This window comes from Acipenser ruthenus, chromosome 17 (genome assembly GCF_902713425.1).
Source record: "Acipenser ruthenus chromosome 17, fAciRut3.2 maternal haplotype, whole genome shotgun sequence".
NCBI lineage: Eukaryota > Metazoa > Chordata > Actinopteri > Acipenseriformes > Acipenseridae > Acipenser > Acipenser ruthenus.
In genome coordinates this window covers 33,890,285-33,911,617 of record NC_081205.1, presented here as the reverse complement: position 1 = coordinate 33,911,617, position 21,333 = coordinate 33,890,285, and the positions used below count along the sequence as shown (strand labels likewise).

The 21,333-nt window shown below is 43.2% G+C and overlaps 1 protein-coding gene across 1 annotated transcript; it reads right to left on the bottom strand.

Moving 5' to 3' along the window:
• Positions 1-3,124: 3,124 nt before the first annotated feature.
• Positions 3,125-20,134, bottom strand: LOC117423460 (nucleotidyltransferase MB21D2-like). Its single transcript, XM_034039282.3, has 2 exons — positions 19,558-20,134; positions 3,125-6,214 (listed from the first exon to the last, which is right to left on the bottom strand). Exons 1-2 carry the CDS (start codon positions 19,814-19,816, stop codon positions 4,953-4,955), a joined length of 1,521 nt encoding a protein of 506 aa, XP_033895173.2. The 5' UTR covers positions 19,817-20,134; the 3' UTR covers positions 3,125-4,952.
• Between the last annotated feature and the right edge of the window lie 1,199 nt (positions 20,135-21,333).

Genomic DNA, 21,333 nt, shown 5'->3' with positions numbered 1-21,333 from the left:
ACTGTAGTTGTACAAATATGCCACTGAAATGTGTTTTAAATGTCACAGTGTTATTATTTTTATTTGTTTATTTAGCAGACGCATTATATATATATATATATATATATATATATATATATATATATATATATATATATATATATATATATATATATATATGTTTATTTAGCAGACGCTTTTATCCAAGGCGACTTAAAGACACTAGGGTGTGTGAACTATGCATCAGCTGCAGAGTCACTTACAATTACGTCTCACCCGAAAGACGGAGCACAAGGAGGTTAAGTGACTTGCTCAGGGTCACACAATGAGTCAGTGGCTGAGGTGGGATTTGAACCGGGGACCTCCTGGTTACTAGCCCTGTTTACTTCATGCGTGTGTAAAAAAAAGGGGAGTAGGCTTCAACAGTACTACACAACGATGTACTACAATTGTCCTTACAGTGAGTAAAGCAGACATAAAACATATGTGTTGTACTTGCAGTCGATTCTAAAGAACACAATTTTAAAATAGGAAATTGTCGATCGTTGTCTGCTTTTTACAATGTACCACCTCCAGACGTAAATCCATCTCAATTGTGCATGCAGCTTCATAACCAGTTTCAAAGCCACGATTCTGCCTCAGTCTGCCTGAAATACGCAGTTGCGAAGTCAGCATGTTATAAAAGCTGCATGAAGCATGCGCATAAATCATGTAATAGAGCTGTCAATAAGCGGCGTGTAGTTGCTAATATCAGAATTCCATTCATTATTTTTATATATATATATATATATATATATATATATATATATATATATATATATATATATATATATATATATATATATATATAATTCGTTCTTAACATTGCCAGGTTTGTGACTTAAATATATTAGCCGATTGTTTTTTTATTAAGAAATAATAATGCCAGTGAAGAAAGCATTTGGTTATTTGCCCAAAACATCTTTAAAAGCATCCCGGCTCGAATTACTGGCAGTACAGAAAGTGAGCAGACTGCCCGTCCTTGTGTCTCTCGGACAGTATGTCTTAATGGAAGCAATGGTGGAGGTAGGACACTGTGAGCAGGATTGTTAAGGTGGCTCGACGGATTCATTGCATTCATCATTTGTCAAAGCCCTGGCTAAGTAACCAGTGGTGTACCACAGTGATCAGTATTAGGTCCTCTGCTATTCCTAATCTACATTAATGTGTTTATTTAGCAGACACCTTTTTACACAGAGAATTGTGGGAGTCTGGAACCAACTCCCCAGTAATGTTGTTGAAGCTGACACCCTGGGATCCTTCAAGAAGCTGCTTGATGAGATTCTGGGATCAATAAGCTACTAACAACCAAACAAGCAAGACGGGCCGAATGGGGCCTCCTCTCGTCTGTAACCTTTATTCTTAATCCTTGGTGTGGAGAGGTCATTCCTATCTGTTCTCTCTCCATGCTGGACATGGTCAGTCTGATGATAAAGTGCAGGCATTGGGCATGTCATTCTCAACCTATCTGCATTTAAAGGGGTCTACCTGTGGGTTGACATCAAGTGTCACTTCTGTTCATAGCCGTTCTCTGTATCACCACTTCCACCTGCCCCCCTGACAAACAAGGAAGTAGTGGTTTTGGTTCAGCCAATACAGCATTAAAACAAACCAGTTTCCTTTTAACAGAATCATTGAAATCCAGCACTAATTTACAGTACTTGGGCACTGGGTTGTGACACCAAGTGAAAAATACTATATATTGCCCCTCACAAGTCTGTTGTGTCCAAATACGTCATGAATACACTGCAGCTACACCTGTATCTCAAGCAGCAGCACAACTACTCAAGCAAATTCATCAGTGTTCCTCAGAAGAGCATCACCAATCTGCTCCCCTCAACATGAACGTAGATCTTTTCAAATTCATCAGTGTTCCTCAGAAGATCATCACCAATCTGCTTCCCTCAACATGAACGTAGATCATTTTGCTTAAAAGCTTAACAGTGTTCTGTGCTTCACCCCACATGAAGCAGAGGTGAAAACACTTTTTAAAATGGTTGCTGATGCTGCAACAACTAAAAATAGATGGAAACAGTGTCTATGGCTGCAGTCCTTGCAGATTATATAAATGCATCGTAAATTAAGATTGTTAACAAGAAATTGCGGCTGGTCTTTCAATGAAAAAAATCCTGGGTAACATCAACAGATCACATTTTGTTTTTGTATTGTATCTGTGCTTTAGCTAAGCTTGCTTTTATGCAGTCTAATGAGCTCCTTTATTAAAATAATAATTTCATGTGAAAATCTTTCAAACAGACGTGACCGATGCCTATAATGAATGCCCCTCCTGTTCTAGGAGTAACCCAGTTCCTAATCCCTGTCCCTCTGTGCAGCAACTCCTGATTGGAGAGCTTGCTATGCTTCTTGTGCTCTGCACACAGGCCTTTCAGATCCCTGTGACCTGCACAGCAGCTACTCGATCGCATATGAAGTTTCCCTCAGACTGTAATTCAATGACAAGCTTACATTGTTAAAGGTGAAATTCATACATTGCACAGAATGCATTTGATATATTTTGGACTTGACACAGAGTGCATTAATTGCAAATCAAAGTCAGCTTTGAAATAACCGAATCAAAGTTTGATTTGCAGTTTCAGAAAGAAACATTAGTTAAAATGGCAACAGTTTTATGACCTGCATATTGATCTGAAATATATTTCGTAATTTCAAATATATGTTAATCAATCTGATGAATATGTTTCATTGTATGTAATGAATTCAAAGCACTGGCTCACATTTAAATACATCTTAGATGATGCTAATGATACCAGTTTGGCAGCAGTAAAGACTGTTTTATAGTATAGTTAACAAGATACCTGGTTCAAGCTGGTCCTTGCAGTGAAGCCTCTTCCATGGAGAGCGTGTTGGAAAGTGCAGGCTTGTGTAACATTGCTCTGATCGCACTTCTGGGGATGGGTTTATTATTCCTCTGAGTTCACAGTATACTGACATTTCCACTCAAAGGGGGGTAGTGTGGGGTGGCAATGCAAAGACTGCTGGCAGAAATATTGTAAAAGCTTGTGCACTTATCAGGCATGACATTTTATTGCAGCCCCTATCCTGTAAAGTGAAGTAACTCAACACAATAAACTCCAAGAAACAAGTCTGATGTGAGATCCTTTTATTACTTGAGTAATCATTTCTTATATACAGAGATAGAAAAGTCAGCTTTAGTTTTTGATACTGGAGAAACCGGTCCATAATATTTTGCATTGAAATCCTGCAATAAGAAAAGTGCCACAATCATGAGAGTAATTCTTCATTATCTCATACATCTCTCTTGCCTTAAGTTACAGTCATCTAAGTAAAAGTCACATTATACACAGAAAGCTAATCACATTTCCACACTGTATGTATATGCAGTATGCTTTATTAATTACATTTGCAGAATTGAAAAGCATCATATAACTTTGTTCATCTTAGATCTGGGTAGCAGAAAAATAAATACAATTAACTTTATAGCTAATGTAAATGCTTGTCACGTATTTAACATTCTGCATAACATGTATTTTTAAAAGACATAATAAACAAGAATTGTGGATATTATTGATGGATATGAAGTACAACACTGACAGATTTTAAAGGAGAACTAAACCAGTGTGGTACAGCACCTGTTCCCATGGTCTATAAACCTCTGGAGGTTGTTTGCACAGATAATGAATCCCAATAATATATGAAATTATATATATATATATATATATATATATATATATATAGTGAAATAGCGGGTTATGAGAAACAGCAGGGAGGGGGTTAAAACCTCCCTGCGAGAGGAACATGTGTGGTATGCACATTTTGTTTAATTGTTTATTGGTTAATTAGCACCCGCAACTGGGCTTTATTGTAAATTAATGCCAGGCGCGGGGTATTTAAGACGTGCAGCCTGTTTGTACGAGGCTGTTGAGTAGAAGGAGACAGAAGACGTGCTCTGTTTCCGAGCAGTCCGAAGAGTAAGTGCTGTGTGCAGTTTATTTGCGTTTGTGTTAGCAGGTAATAAGGGAATAACCTGTATAGTTAGCGCTCCAAGAGGAGCTAGGTGTTTATTTTGTGTGTTTTGTTTTGTTTGTGTTCATTAAAAAAATAGCGCAACCGCGCTTGAAACTCCATTTCTGTTGTTGTGGGTCGTAATTTAAAGGGGCACGAACCCGAATGAGTGCCGGGCCGTTACAATATATATATATATATATATATATATATATATATATATATATATATATATATATATATTAATATATAATTTGGGCAATATTTGTTAAAGCCCAAACAGTCTAATTGCACTTGTCAATGGGTCTGCAAAGGTGAAATCCCAACAGCCAGGTTTAGTCACTTTTTGGCATGTAATTGTTCATTTTACATAAAGCAAAATACACATAACTGTAAAGAAAATATCATTTATTTATATCTAAAATGTAGTAGGTTTTATGCAAAAACTTGCATCTAAACTGCATTATGCATCTTTGCACACTCTATCTCCCTCTTTAAAATACAACCGTACTGTGAACCTGTTCACTGTGCAGGTAAGATCATCATGCAGACGCACCGAGGACTGAGGAGAATTCCTTCAGCCTTCAGTGCAAAACAAGCAGAGCAATCCAAGATTTCATGTAATAGAACACAAATCTTAGGACTATACTTCTACGTGCTACGTATACAACTTTCTAAATCACATATACGGCACAGGAGGTTAAAAAGACATTTCCAGAAACTGAAATAAACAAACAGTCATAATACAGCATTGTAAACAGGTATAGGTTTCAGTTCTCCTTTAAAAGTATACATGAGCCCTCATCTTATATACATGGAATACACTACCAGCAGATCATTCCAACACTCAAACATGTGCCCTGCAGAAGCAGTCTAGATGTAAATATAACAAGGAACCGCATGGGACACGGAACGTCACAATGTTCTAGAGGAAACCTGGTGAAAGCCCCTCAGAAGAACTTATCGTCGATGCGGAAGTGAGGGCGCGTGACGTCATCGGGGTTGATGAACACAGAGATGGACTTGCCCGGGTTCTCAGTCACTAGCTGTTGCAGTTTCTTTGCTAGCCGGTCGTCAGGTTGGGTCTCCCCCCCGTCGGACAGTGGGGAGGGGATGCTGGAGGAGCTGCCTCTCCTCTGCAGATCCACAGTCAGCTGATTGGCTGCTTTGAGCTGCTCGATGGCCGTTCTCAGGTGCTCCGTGGGGTCGGACCGCACTGAGGACAGCTTGCGAGCGTGCAGCACCACAGTCTCATCGGAGAGGTGCTCCAGCATGTTGCACTGCGGGATAAAATAGTTTGGGCACATCTTGTTTACTAGGCAGTGTTGGAGGTCATCTATAAGTCCGAGTAAGAAATGAGCCGAGTAGTCTTCCTGGGAGAGGTAATGGGTTGGAAGCCTGTCACAAGCCCAGAGCATCATGCTCCTAAGGTGGTAAGGGCTAATGGCTTTGGGTCTGGATAACAATTTAATGATGATGGCCTTGCAGGCTTGATAGGCTTGCATTAGACTACCTGAGATGCACTTCTTTAGCTGCACCTCACTCCTTGCAAAGGACAGCCTCCATTCATTCTCCTTCCGACCTTTAAAAGAGCAAGCAGGCACCAGATAAAACCCACTGATCACTTCCTCCTCTGTTATCTTGCCATCCCAGAAATGGTTTTCCATCAGCCAGCTCTGGGCCACTGCTGGCCAGCCTTTGAAAGACACAACTGGTACAATGTCATAGAGCATGCGGCTGCTGCCCACCCCCAGAATAACGGATATTACTGTCCCATTCTTCTCCACCTTCTCCACCTTGGGCATCCCCCGCTGAGGCTTCTTCTGAATCTCCACCAAGACCACGCTGATGGACTCATAAAACCAATCCGCCACACTGGTGGGCGAGAAGAAATAGTTGGAGGCGCCGTTGATGTGATCAACGATGGTGCAGCAGTCTTTCCATTTGTTAATGGTCCCTTCATCAAAAAGCCTGAGGCTCAGCCAGGAGTGGCACAGGGCAGAGTGCCGCATGTCCAAGGTGACCGGCTGATTGCGGTCATGGAGTTTCAGTGCCGGGACCAGCAGTGTGAAGTCCATGTCGTAGTCGGTGCCTCTGGCGTAGACATTGAGCTCGTCCAGATCCATGTCCACCACCCCCTCTCGAACTCCTCCAGAGAGGAGCAGGTACTCATTAGCAACAGGAAGCTTCTGATCCAGCTTCTGCACCATGCCTGCAAGAACCAAGGAAGGAAACAATGAGTAACTGCTATAGAGTCAGAGTCCTCACCACACAGCCTAGTGGAACTGTTATAGCATTCGTATTGAAATGTTTGGCCTTTCTACAAGTAGTTACCAACAAGCGTGCAGGTTTCAAATAATGTAATTAAGTAAATACGTTTCAAACTGTACAGCTATGGAGGTGGGCTGGGGCTGGGGCTGGGGGGGGGGAGGGGGGGAGTTAGGTATTATACCAGGTATTACACACACACACACACACACACACATCTACACACACACATCTATACACACACACCTACACACACATCTACACACACAGACACTAACACACACACACCTATACACAAACACATCTACACAAGCACACACTGACACACACACATCTATACACACACACCTACACACATCTACACACACAGACACTGACACACACACACACACATCTATACACAAACACATCTACACACGCACACACACACCTACACACACATCTACACACGCACACACTGACACACACACACACACACATCTACACACACAGACACTGACACACACACATCTATACACAAACACATCTACACACGCACACACTGACACACACACACACACCTACACACACAGACACTGACACACAGACACTGACACACACACAGAGACACACATCTACACAAGCACACACTGACACACACACATCTGTACACACACCTACACACACAGACACTGACACACACACACAGACACACACACACTGACACACACACATTTACATACTAACACACACACACACACACATCTACACACACAGACACTGACACACACACACACACACAGACACTGACACACACACATCTACACACACACAGACACACACAGACTGCTGCACCATCATTGATCACAAGTGATTATGCAGCTCTCCCTATCAGAGTTAACCTTGAATCCGCTTCCCTGGTGATGGGTGATTCATTGCAAGCAGGGCTCAGTTTCAGGTCAGCGTCTGGCCTGTTGGAATACCTGATCTTTGCATCATCACTCTGCAGTCTTTAAATCGCCTCCCTCATTTCAAACCATTACTATGCACTTTTAAAACAGGATAGTATTACAGCTGCATTGGAAGGTTAGACAGGTTTTTACCTGTTTTTTGTCCTTCTCTGACACCAGTGACTTTAACAGAAGTTATTAATAATTTAAAACCCAACCTCATTGTAATTAAATCTATACAAATATACTTTGGAGTCCAGAGATACACATGGAAAGACACCCCCTTTTGTTTGCTGATTGAAGGCTTGACCCCGGTGAGGTTAGGGTTGTATCCTGTATATTTACAGTGTAAAAGCACTTCTACTGCAATCATGCTGACTACAGTGTTTTTTTATAGATTTCAAACCCTAGAGAACCTCTTACTGGCACTAAATGATTCACAATAAGCACTATATTACCTGTGACCTAACTAAGGGATAATAAGGGATGTTATATATGTAAATACCTCTATGTATTCTAACAGTATCCCTGGCAACAACTGATATCACACGCAGCAATATTGTATCCGATTGTATCAGATATCAGAGAACACTCACTGGCTCAGCAGCAGAAGCACAGCGAGCAGGATGTCAGAGAACACTCACTGGCTCAGCAGCAGACTGTCAGTGAGCTGGGAACTTGACTCGATGCAATGAGCTGGGAGCTTGACTCGGTGCAATGAGCTGACTGTCAGTGAGCTGCTTGACTCGGTGCATTATTATTATTATTATTATTTATTTCTTAGCAGACGCCCTTATCCACGGCGACTTACAATTGTTATAACATATCACATTATTTTTACATACAGTTACCCACTTATACAGTTGGATTTTTACTGGAGCAATCTAGGTAAAGTACCTTGCTCAAGGGTACAGCAGCAGTGTCCCCTACCAGGCATTGAACCCACAACCCTCCGGTCAAGAGTCCAGAGCCTTAACCACTACTCCACACTGCTGCCTTGAGCTGGGAGCTTGACTCGGTGCAATGAGCTGACTGTCAGTGAGCTGTGAGCTTGACTCGGTGCATTGAGCTAACTGTCAGTGAGCTGGGACCTTGACTCGGTGCAATGAGCTGACTGTCAGTGAGCTGGGAGGTTGACTCGGTGCAATGAGCTGACTGTCACTGAGCTCAGATCATGCAACAGTCTCTTGACACACAGATACCGACAGACTGGAGAATACCGATCCACAAAAAGGGAGACAAAACCGAACCAGGTAACTACATACCAATAAGCCTGACTTCTATTATATGTTAACTTATGGAAACTATAACAAGATCCAAAATGGAAAATTACTTATATGGTAACAGTATCCTGGGAGACAGTCAGCATGGTTTTAGGAAAGGGAGATTGTGTCTAACTAACCTGTTTTATTGTTTTGAGGATGCAACATCGACAATTGATAATTGCAAAGCATATTTAATTGGTTTATTTAGATTTCCAGAAAGCTTTTGACAAAGTCATGCATAAAAGATTAATTCTCAAACTGAACGCAGTAGGGATTCAAGGTAATTCATGCACATGGATTAGGGAGTGGTTAGAGGAGAAACCTCAAAATGGAACGAGGTAGCCAGTGGTGTACCACAGGGATCAGTATTAGGTCCTCTGCTATTCCTAATTTACATTGATGACTTAGATTCTGGTATAGTAAGCAAACTTGTTAAATTTGCAGACGACACAAAAATAGGGTTGGCAAACACTGATGCAACAGCAAAGGTCATTCAAAATGATCTAGACAGCATTCAGAACTGGGCAGACACATGGCAAATGACATTTAATAAAGAAAAGTGTAAAGTATTGCATGCAGGCAATAAAAATGTGCATTATAAATATCATATGGGAGATACTGAAATTGAAGAAGGGAACTATGAAAAAGACTTAGGAGTTTATGTTGACTCAGAAATGTGTTCATTTAGACAATGTGGGAAACTATAAAAAAGGCCAACAAGATGCTCGGATATATTGTGAGAAGTGTTGAATTTAAATCAAGAGAAGTAATGTTAAAACTTTACAATGCATTAGTAAGACCTCACCTAGAATATTGTGTTCAGTTCTGGTCACCTCGTTACAAAAAGGATATTGCTGCTCCAGAAAGAGTGCAAAGAAGAGCGACCAGAATTATTCCGGGTTTAAAAGGCATGTCATATGCAGACAGGCTAAAATAATTTAATCTATTCAGTCTTTAACAAAGAAGACTACGCGGCGATCTGATTCAAGCATTCCAAATTCTAAAAGGTATTGACAATGTCGACCCAGGGGACTTTTTCAACCTGAAAAAAGAAACAAGGACCAGCGGTCACAAGTGGAGATTTGATAAAGGAGCATTCAGAACAGAAAATAGGAGGCGCTTTTTTATACAGAGAATTGTGGGAATCTGGAACCAACTCCCCTGTAATTTTGTTGAAGCTGACACCCTGGGATCCTTCAAGAAGCTGCTTGATGAGATTCTGGGATCAATAAGCTACTAACAACCAAACGAGCAAGATGGGCCAAATGGCCTCCTCTCGTTTGTAAACTTTCTTATGTTCTTATGCCGATTGCACGAAGGCGCTGCTCTCTTGACAGACGTGGCATATTGTTTTTTTCTGTGATTTTCTTTATTGTTTTTATTCAAGCTTGCAATTCAACAGCTAAAATCACTCCATATCCAGTTTCAATCAACTGTCTCACTAATTAGGTGATTAAGTGCATATTCTTCAGTCATAGTCACTCAAGTGTGTCATGGTCAAGGATGAATGATCAAGTGATTAAAAAGAAACCAAAAACATTTTGTCAATGTCCATCATTTATAAACCTTTTTTTTTAGAATAAATGTGTTATAATAGTGATAAGTTTCTTTTGATGCTCGGTATTTTAAAAAAATTGGATGACTGATGTGGGAGCAGCTATCTGTGCACACGAACAGTAGGGATATTCCTATGGAGCAGCCCTCTCAATCATGCAGGGATCTGAATGGTAAGGACATGCACCACTCTGCTGGTCGCTGTATCAACAAGACAACCTTTGGCATTCAGAGAATGTGCTTCACATACTGCATGCATAGCATGTCCTCATTTACATACATTAACAATATCAGCCAATAGGCAGGCTGCAGCCAGCCTGGCTCCTCCCCTCCACAGAGCTCCTGTTCACACTGTCTGACCCCAGTTTCGGCAGGTCAGCTCCACCCTCCCACTGCTGCAGCTTTCTGCTCCTTGAGATTTCTGGAACGTCTGATGGCTTGTTTCCTGAGCTACTGTATTAACTCTACTGGGAAGTCACAGAAAGTTAAACATGAGACATTGAAAAACTTAGCTTTTGTTGTGGCCAGTCCTGTGTGTTCAAAAAACAAACAGAACACAGTCAATGACTTCCTGGCTATAGAGCAGCTCCTACGGTAACGCTGCATTCCTGAAGGAAGGCTCTTCTTCTTGCACGAGTTCATGGATATCAGCTTTGAAATCATAAACACATTTAGTTCAATACAAGAGTCGCAGAGAAGCCTGTGGGAATATACCACATACAGAAATGTTTTAAAACAGGAACTCAATTAATTGCATAGAATTGCGTTTTCCTGAAACCCTTCTTCACAGCTAAACATGAACTGAACTGAGTCCAGAACAGGAACACTGTTATTTAATACAAACATGATTCAGAGGTTCTCTGGAAGACTTGATAAAAACTACTGCAAAGGAAACAGAACAGTGGTACAGTTCAAAATACATCATCTCCACACACAATCACCATGCCATTATCTGAATAGGAATGTCAGTGACCAGCACAATATTACTAATTAAAAAAGGTAAGAAACGATCGAAATGATCAATAGCTGGATTCCAAGGATAGCAATGGAACACAATCAATACATCTATCCTTTATTCCAAAAGGAAAGATATAATTACAGCAAAATCTGTAATTCATGGAGACCAATACAGTGAGCCTGGGATGTGGGAGGTGTTCTTCATCTAAAGATCCAGTCTGTACTTCCTGATGTTTTGCATTGTGGAGTGAGTGCAGATACAAACCTGAGCCAACTAATGTTACCTGTCAGTGAAGAGCTCTCCCCCTCTCCCCCTCTCCCCCTCTCCCCCTCTCTCTCTCTCTCTCTCTCTCTCTCTCTCTCTGAAGGCTATTCCACACACAGCCCCTTTCACTCTCCTCTTTGAAGGCTATTCCACACACAGCCCCTTTCACTCTCCTCTCTGAAGGCTATTCCACACACAGCCCCTTTCACTCTCCTCTCTGTTCACAATGTTTATCAAGTACAATAAGAATGAAATATTTGGCAGAGGGAATATGTAACCCCGGGTGCACAATAATGCTGTTGTCAGCTGAATGTAAAATCCCATGAGAAACACACTTCTGACAACCAGCAAGCAAGTCTAAACACAACTCGTACAGTCTCGTCTACGTCAATAAAGAAATCCAGTCTGTATCAGTTCATTAGGCACCATTCCCAGATGTGCACACGCCCAGACATTCCTCACACAGTACATCTTACTCACCTGGATTACACAGCACACCATTTATTATTATTATTATTATTATTATTATTATTATTATTTATTTATTTATTTCTTAGCAGACACCCTTATCAGGGCGACTTACAATTGTTACAAGATATCACTTTCTTTTTTTTTGCACATTATTTTTACATACAATTACCCATTTATGCATTTTTTTTTTTACTGGAGCAATCTAGGAAAAGTACCTTGCTCAAGGGTACAGCAGCAGTATCCCCCACCTAACCACTACTCCACTCTGCTGCCCACACCATCACTGAATGACCCAGCCCAGCGAAAGGGTTTCATCACTGAATGACCCAGCCCAGCGAAAGGGTTTCATCACTGAATGAATCATCCCAGCAGGATTCCACAAGCTCTCATCACTCATTAACACTAAATTGCAAGCCATGGAAAGCCCTTCCTAGCCACCGAGGTTTATAATAGGTGATTAACAGCCAGTAGAATAACAATGAACGCCCCCCTCCTCCCTGCCCTGGACCAACAGATGTCTTCATTGTCTCTGTGCGTTCATCTAGGAGATTGCTGTGACAGTGCAGGCTGTAAATTTACAACAGTGCTTTTATTTGAAGCTGAACAATATTCTGTACACGGCATCAACCACACACACCTCAGTAAACACTGTTTCCACATCCTGATATCTGTCATCAAATATTAATACTGCATCAGTCGTGCATTGTATTCCCTTCCCCTACACACTGTGTACATTAATGAAGGTATTCCAGTCAGTCAAATTGTCATTAGGACTGCAGTAAACTACATCTATGCAATACTGATTCCAATAATGAAAACACAAACAAAGGAAATGCTCATCTAATTAGTGTTAAAGTCTTGAATGCAGTGTGTAGTTTGAATGTAATGCTATGCAGTGTGTAGTCTGAATGTAACGCTATGCAGTGTGTAGATTGAAGGTAACGCTATGCAATGTGTAGTTTGAATGTAGCGCTGTGCAGTGTGTAGTTTGAAGGTAACGCTATGCAGTGTGTAGTTTGAAGGTAACGCTATGCAGTGTGTAGTCTGTATGTAACGCTATGCAGTGTGTAGTTTGAAGGTAACGCTATGCAGTGTGTAGTTTGAATGTAACGCTGTGCAGTGTGTAGTTTGAATGTAACACTATGCAGTGTGTAGTTTGAAGGTAACGCTATGCAGTGTGTAGTTTGAATGTAACGCTATGCAGTGTGTAGTTTGAATGTAACACTATGCAGTGTGTAGTTTGAATGTAACGCTATGCAGTGTATAGTTTGAATGTAACGCTATGCAGTGTGTAGTTTGAATGTAACGCTATGCAGTGTGTAGTTTGAATGTAACGCTATGCGGTGTGTAGTTTGAATGTAACACTATGCTATCTCTAATGTGCGTTTCCAATAGGAGCGGACTTGTATCTTCACCAGTCTGGCTCAAGGTGTAGCCTGTTTAATGGAAGCCTTCCTCTGTAGCAGTACTCTTACCAGCAGGATAGACTGGTACCCTGCAGACCCAGCAGAGCATTGAAGGGCACAGCACAGGATGGCAATAATACACACAATAAGGAGAAGCACAGGATTGCAATAAAGCACAGAATGAGGAGAAGCACAGGACTGCAATAAAGCACACAACGAGGAGAATATCTTAAAACACGGGTGGCATTTAACCTGCGCATGTTTCCCCTCTGCACTGATTCCAGATACAGATTGTGCTGTGCTGTGCTGTTCTCTGGGCATTCTGATCCGTCTGCACGCTTTCCCAGGGCTTCTGAGCATTGATGGAAGCATCATTCATTCTATGTTCTATCTTCAATTCACAAGCAACAGCCTGCAGATTGAAAGGCTTATAGGAACCATGAAAACAAAGAAAATCTGAAGATATTTCTTACAGTTCTACACGCTTCAAAACCAACTGATATCAAAGGGCATTGCTTGTTGTTTTTGTTTTTTTAATTGGAAGGTATGCTTTCCAATTCCCTTTAACCCTGATCAGGGTGATCACTTTATTTAAGCCAGCCAGTTTGTTTAGTTTGCAGTGCCGCACCTTTGGAGCACCTGGATAAAGGAGATGTCTGTTTCTATCGCACAGGTGTGAGCAGCGATGAGTCACACTGGAAAGTCACCTCTGTAGCTCCGCATTCAAATGCAGTATCTGGAAAGAGCTGGAGAAATCAACACTGCACTGAAATGAGTTCAGGTAGGGACGCACAAAGCAAAGCTAAACTCGTGTATAAGATCAAGCTGTTTTCATTTGAATGCTAAGCATGTGTAGCAACTGCTCCCCTACTTCCCCTCACTGTACTCAGTGTGCAGCTCAGTCTCTCTGGGCTGCAGCTCATACAGATTGCAGATGAAAGTACTGCACTGTATCAGGGATGGACTATGGGTGTGGTTTTTCCAAGCCTCTCATCTGCTTTTGTATTTTTTAATAAATTTAGTAATCACCAATTATTTTATTATTTTCTCCCAATTTGGCATATCCAATTATTTTTAGGCTCAGCTCATCGCTACCACCCCTGCGCTGACTCGGGAGCAGCGAAGACAAACACATGCTGTCCTCCAAAGCGTGTGCTATCAACCGGCCACTTCTTTTCACGCTGCAGACTCACCATGCAGCCACCTAGGAGCTACAGCATCGGAGGACAACGCAGCTCTGGGCAGCTTACAGGCAAGCCCGCAGGCGACCGGCCAGACTACAGGGGTCGCTGGTGCGCGGTGAGCTGAGGACACCCTGGCCGACCTAGGCCCTCCCCCCACCGGGCGGCGCTCGGCCAGTTGTGCGCCGCCCCCTGGGAGCTCCCGACCACGGTCGGCAGTGGAATAGCCTGGACTCGAACCAGCAACTTCCAGGCTATAGGGTGCATCCTGCACTCCACGCACAGCGCCTTTACCGGATGTGCCACTCAGGAGCCCTCATCAGCCATAACTATTACATTGAAGTATCTTTTAGTATTTCTAAATACTTAACTGCATAACGAATGGAAATGCGCATTGTGATTTAACCCTTTCAATTCCTGAATGGTGGTGCAACAATACAGACTCCTCACAGAGGGGGCAGGTTCCCCAGCGCCCCACCCCCGCTCTCCCCATCCCTGGAGCAAGACGTCTGTCCTGTTTCAACACATTCATGCTTCTTTGCTGTATCAAAACTGGATCTACTCTGAAGCAACCTTAAGCTGCCTCTGAACACGACTTTACTTATTAACTTTCTGTCCTTTGATGTCGGCTCCCTAATGTTCTTTAAAAGAATGCAATAAATCTTTAATGAAAGAATGCTTTCAAACAATTTCAATGGAGTTTTATTAGCACTGTGGAAACCCTTTCTACCGGAGCTCTTATCTTTGTGTTTACCAAGCTCAGGCTGTTTCTTTTCAGAGCCCTGAACCGGGTTTTTTCAAATGCCACAAAATCAAGAGAAAAAATAATAATAATCCCACCACTGCCTTTCAGGTCATATCTGCCTTGAAGGCAAATGGGAAGATAATCAGGCTGGCATATTAACTACATGATCAGATACACCGCAAGATTCCCATCCAGACCACTTACTGCAACAAGTATCAAGAAAAAGCATTCTTACAAGCGCATAAAACTGGAAGCTAAAAATACAACCCAGCCTGGTAGCACCACTGATCTGTTAATTGAATCCACATACAGATTTCTCTCCTTTCACTCTGTTAATTGAATCCACATACAGATTGCTCTGCTTCACGCTGTTAATTGAATCCACATACAGATTGCTCTGCTTCACTCTGTTAATTGAATCCACATACAGATTGCTCTGCTTCACTCTGTTAATTGAATCCACATACAGATTGCTCTGCTTCACTCTGTTAATTGAATCCACATACAGATTGCTCTGCTTCACTCTGTTAATTGAATCCACATACAGATTGCTCTGCTTCACTCTGTTAACTGCTACATCCCCTCCAGCTAAGAAGTTCATTGAATCTGGGTGTTAAGAGATGTGCTGAGACATGCAGAATCTCCTTCTCCACAATGCAGCTTATTAACAAAGCTGAGAACTGGGAAATATTATCTGCCATAATTGTATCTTGAAAGAGAAATGGGAGCATTGCTAATTCGATTTCTATCTGAGAAAGCTGTGCTAAGAGTCTCTGATAAAGATTGCAAAAGACAGGACCAGGGTTTTACAATGAGTGGGGAGGGAACGTTGGTGCATTTTTCTTCCATGCAGAAGATACAGCTAAGCAGACTGTGCTGGTGGAGTGTTCAGCTTTGCTAAGTGTTACTTTGTGAACATATGAAACAGGACAGCTGATCCTAACAGGAGAGGAGAACCTACAGAAATCTCCTCACGAAATCCATTGTCAGACCACATGCTGCCATTCTACCGAGGGCAAACTGAGGTTTCAAGCTCTAGCTGCAGTATTTATATGACTGCTTGGTATTTAATATTCAACCTCCAAATCTATGTTACACTGCAAACCAACAGAGAAAATGATGGTCCTTTTGTACTTTACCAGAATTTTAACATGAGCATCAGCATTGATCATGCAAAAAAAACAGGCACACACACACACACACACACACACACACAGGGACAGATACACACAGACACACAGGCACACACACACACAGGGACAGATACACACAGGCACACACACACACAGGGACAGATACACACAGGCACACACACAGGCACAGATACACACAGACACACAGGCACACACACACACACACAGTGACAGATACACACAGGCACACACACACACACAGGCACACACACACACACAGGGACAGATACACACAGGCACACACACACACACAGGCACACACACAGGCACACACACACACAGTGACAGATACACACAGGCACACACACAGGCACACACACACACAGACACACAGGCACACACACACACACAGGGACAGATACACACAGGCACACACACAGGCACAGATACACACAGACACACAGGCACACACACACACAGTGACAGATACACACAGGCACACACACACACACACAGGCACACACACACACACAGGCACACACACACACAGGGACAGATACACACAGGCACACACACACAGGGACAGATACACACAGGCACACACACACACACAGGCACACACACAGGCACAGATACACACAGGCACAGATACACACAGGCAGGCAGGCACAGATGCACACACACACACACACAGGCACACACACAGGCACAGATACACAGGCACACACACATATACACATAGGCACAGATACACACAGACACACACAGACACACAGGCACAAACAAACTGGAACACTGCTCAAGAAGCACTAAAGGGAAAACAAATACTTCAATGCCATTCATTTTGGTTTCTGACGTATTAAAAAGTACGCAAACTTAACGTAAATAGAACAGATGCACACAAAGTAACCCAGCGAGTTTCCACAGAACAATTCTCCTTTGAAACATGCAGTGCTCCGCATGTCCAAAACGCTTCTCTATATGCAGCAGGGTTATCATCTATTCAGGACCACTGACTCATCAACAGCTGCTGGGGATTTTAGACTGGGTTTTATCTGACAATGCAAAAGGTCTGATTAGCAGTTTGTTAATCAGAAAAAAAATACTACTTTATTTCAGGGTAAACATGTATGTATATATATATATATATATATATATATATATATATATATATATATATATATATATATATATATATATATATATATACTGTATATATTCCTCAGATCCAGGGATTAAACTGTATACATATCAGCAAAGTAAGTGACACTTGTGCGGATGCTGTAACCAATCCACAAAGCACTGTGCGGATGCTGTAACCAATCCACAAAGCACTGTGCGGATGCTGTAACCAATCCACAAAGCACTGTGCGGATGCGTTAACCAACCCACAAAGCACTGTGCGGATGCGTTAACCAACCCACAAAGCACTGTGCGGATGCTGTAACCAATCCACAAAACACTGTGCGGATGCTGTAACCAATCCACAAAGCACTGTGCGGATGCTGTAACCAATCCACAAAGCACTGTGCGGATGCTGTAACCAATCCACAAAGCACTGTGCGGATGCTGTAACCAATCCACAAAGCACTGTGCGGATGCTGTAACCAATCCACAAAGCACTGTGCGGATGCTGTAACCAATCCACAAAGCACTGTGCGGATGCTGTAACCAATCCACAAAGCACTGTGCGGATGCTGTAACCAATCCACAAAGCACTGTGCGGATGCGTTAACCAACCCACAAAGCACTGTGCGGATGCTGTAACCAATCCACAAAGCACTGTGCGGATGCTGTAACCAATCCACAAAGCACTGTGCGGATGCTGTAACCAATCCACAAAGCACTGTGCGGATGCTGTAACCAATCCACAAAGCACTGTGCGGATGCGTTAACCAACCCACAAAGCACTGTGCGGATGCTGTAACCAATCCACAAAGCACTGTGCGGATGCTGTAACCAATCCACAAAGCACTGTGCGGATGCTGTAACCAATCCACAAAGCACTGTGCGGATGCTGTAACCAATCCACAAAGCACTGTGCGGATGCGTTAACCAACCCACAAAGCACTGTGCGGATGCTGTAACCAATCCACAAAGCACTGTGCGGATGCTGTAACCAATCCACAAAGCACTGTGCGGATGCTGTAACCAATCCACAAAGCACTGTGCGGATGCTGTAACCAATCCACAAAGCACTGTGCGGATGCTGTAACCAATCCACAAAGCACTGTGCGGATGCTGTAACCAATCCACAAAGCACTGTGCGGATGCTGTAACCAATCCACAAAGCACTGTGCGGATGCTGTAACCAATCCACAAAGCACTGTGCGGATGCTGTAACCAATCCACAAAGCACTGTGCGGATGCTGTAACCAATCCACAAAGCACTGTGCGGATGCTGTAACCAATCCACAAAGCACTGTGCGGATGCTGTAACCAATCCACAAAGCACTGTGCGGATGCTGTAACCAATCCACAATCCACTGTGCGGATGCTGTAACCAATCCACAAAGCACTGTGCGGATGCCATTCCAAGGCCAGTTAGACCCGTGGAGCTCTTGTGAAGACATATTTCTTTGTTATAACATTCTCTCCCCCCACAGTACAGATTATAATACCACACCTCCCTTGAAATGTCTACTCCCTTCAGACTTGGCTTCAGGGCACAGTTTAAAGGGTGGGGGAGAGTGGAGTGATACTTGAACTACGGCATTGCATCCTGAACATCACAGTACCCTTGAAACACTGACCTCCTTCAGAAATACAATTAAAATGATGACATATTTTACCTTTCAACACACATATACATACATGTAATTAAAAAATAGTATGGATTTAACATGGTAATCACCAGAAGGAAGAAAGAAAGACAAGCCCAGGAACAGGGCCAGCTGTGTTGCAAACGCTGTAAACCTGCAGATACCCGTCTGTTTCCAGAGAGGTTAAAGCAATTCTATCAGTCCTACAACCACGATGGGCCACACCTCCAGCAACTGGATTACTTGCATGTTTCCACCAATAGATGGCGCTCGTCGTACTTGGCAGCACAGCAATAGCAATCATTTACTAATGTAATGGTCAGTTTAAAGTCAATCAAACACTTCCCCCATTATTGTAATGATGTATAAAAAATACATGTATCGGGAGGCACCTGTATGTAGTAAAGCAGCACATATTTAAAGATATGCTTTTAATTCAATCAGGAATATACTCCTCTTAATACGACTATACACTGTATTTGTACTACTGTAGTATTAGTTATTGCATTTGCTGCTGGGCAGCTACAGCTAACACGATTAACGATTAAAAAAAAGAAAGAAAAACTACGTGCATGAAACAAATGTTTTTATAAAGTAAACCCGGCTGTATGATCCTCACCGAGCATGGAGAAGATGAAATCCTTAGCTGTGTGGATCTCCAAAGCCCGCTGGTCGTCATATTCCCTCTGATCGTTTTTGCTGAAATCCAGAATAAGCTTATTTAATTCCTCGATCCTCGCTCCGGACCTGAAGTCCAGCTCCGGGAAGCTTGGAGCGGTTTTATTGTTGTTGTTGATGCTGGTGCCGGATCCGGTACCGGTTCCGGTGTTATTAACAGATCCAGCCCTGCTGGCAAGAATAGGAGCCGCCATCTTCATTGGGAAAATACTGAACAGACTTGGCAAAGGAGAGCCTTCCCTGTCCCTCGCTTCTCAGGGATCCGAGCTCAAGGCGGACGTTTTCGGCAATCCGCTCTCAAGATCGCCCCAGCGCCAGACCCTTTGGTTTTGACCCAGGGCTCCTATGGGTTATATTTCTGTTTTCGCTCAAAGTTAATAAACAAACTAAAATGAAAATAATGTGTGGCTGAGATCAGAAATCAACAAGCTGCTGGTTACTCGCGCACACCAAGCAGCCACAGTGATCGCAGGGTTAAAGGGACAGTCTGCCGTGCAGCAGTAACAAGGTCTATTCAACAGACGGTAGCTTTGAGACGAATTCTCCGGAGTTGTATTTAATACAATGTTGCGAGCAAAACATGGATCTGATTTTTAAATTCGATACATGGACTGAATTTAAGAGCACGCGTATTTTTAGTGCGTGTATTAATATAGGGTGTGGTAATCGTTATATTCATTTATATTATCAAACGAATTCAATGTACATGTTCAGTATATTAAGTTTTTGTGGGTTTTTTTGCAACACTTGTATCCAGGGGTTATGACCATGCTGACACACAGCTCTACAATGTTCTGTTTTACCGGTACACACTCCCTGGAGCTCCGGCGGTCTCGTGGTTTTACCGGTACACACTCCCTGGAGCTCCGGCCGTCTTGTGGTTTTACAGGTACACACTCCCTGGAGCTCCGGCAGTCTCTGTGGTTTTACCGGTACACACTCCCTGGAGCTCCGGCAGTCTCTGTGGTTTTACCGGTACACACTCCCTGGAGCTCCGGCAGTCTCTGTGGTTTTACCGGTACACACTCCCAGGAGCTCCGGCAGTCTCTGTGGTTTTACCGGTACACACTCCCTGGAGCTCCGGCAGTCTCTGTGGTTTTACCGGTACACACTCCCTGGAGCTCCGGCAGTCTCTGTGGTTTTACCGGTACACACTCCCTGGAGCTCCGGCAGTGTCTGTGGTTTTACCGGTACACACTCCCTGGAGCTCCGGCAGTCTCTGTGGTTTTACCGGTACACACTCCCTGGAGCTCCGGCCGTCTTGTGGTTTTACAGGTACACACTCCCTGGAGCTCCGGCAGTCTCTGTGGTTTTACCGGTACACACTCCCTGGAGCTCCGGTAGTCTCTGTGGTTTTACCGGTACACACTCCCTGGAGCTCCGGCAGTCTCTGTGGTTTTACCGGTACACACTCCCTGGAGCTCCGGCAGTCTCTGTGGTTTTACCGGTACACACTCCCTGGAGCTCCGGCAGTCTCTGTGGTTTTACCGGTACACACTCCCTGGAGCTCCGGCAGTCTCTGTGGTTTTACCGGTACACACTCCCTGGAGCTCCGGCAGTGTCTGTGGTTTTACCGGTACACACTCCCAGGAGCTCCGGGAGTCTCGTGGTTTTACCGGTACACACTCCCTGGAGCTCCGGCAGTCTCTGTGGTTTTACCGGTACACACTCCCAGGAGCTCCGGGAGTCTCGTGGTTTTACCGGTACACAGGAGTCT

Coding starts and splice junctions, on each gene's coding strand:
- LOC117423460 (XM_034039282.3), bottom strand. CDS start 19,816: ATGAAGATGGCGGCTCCTATTCTTGCCAGCAGGGCTGGATCTGTTAAT. Junction 6,215..19,557: donor TTTCATCTTCTCCATGCTCG/GTGAGGATCATA, acceptor TGGTTCTTGCAG/GCATGGTGCAGAAGCTGGAT.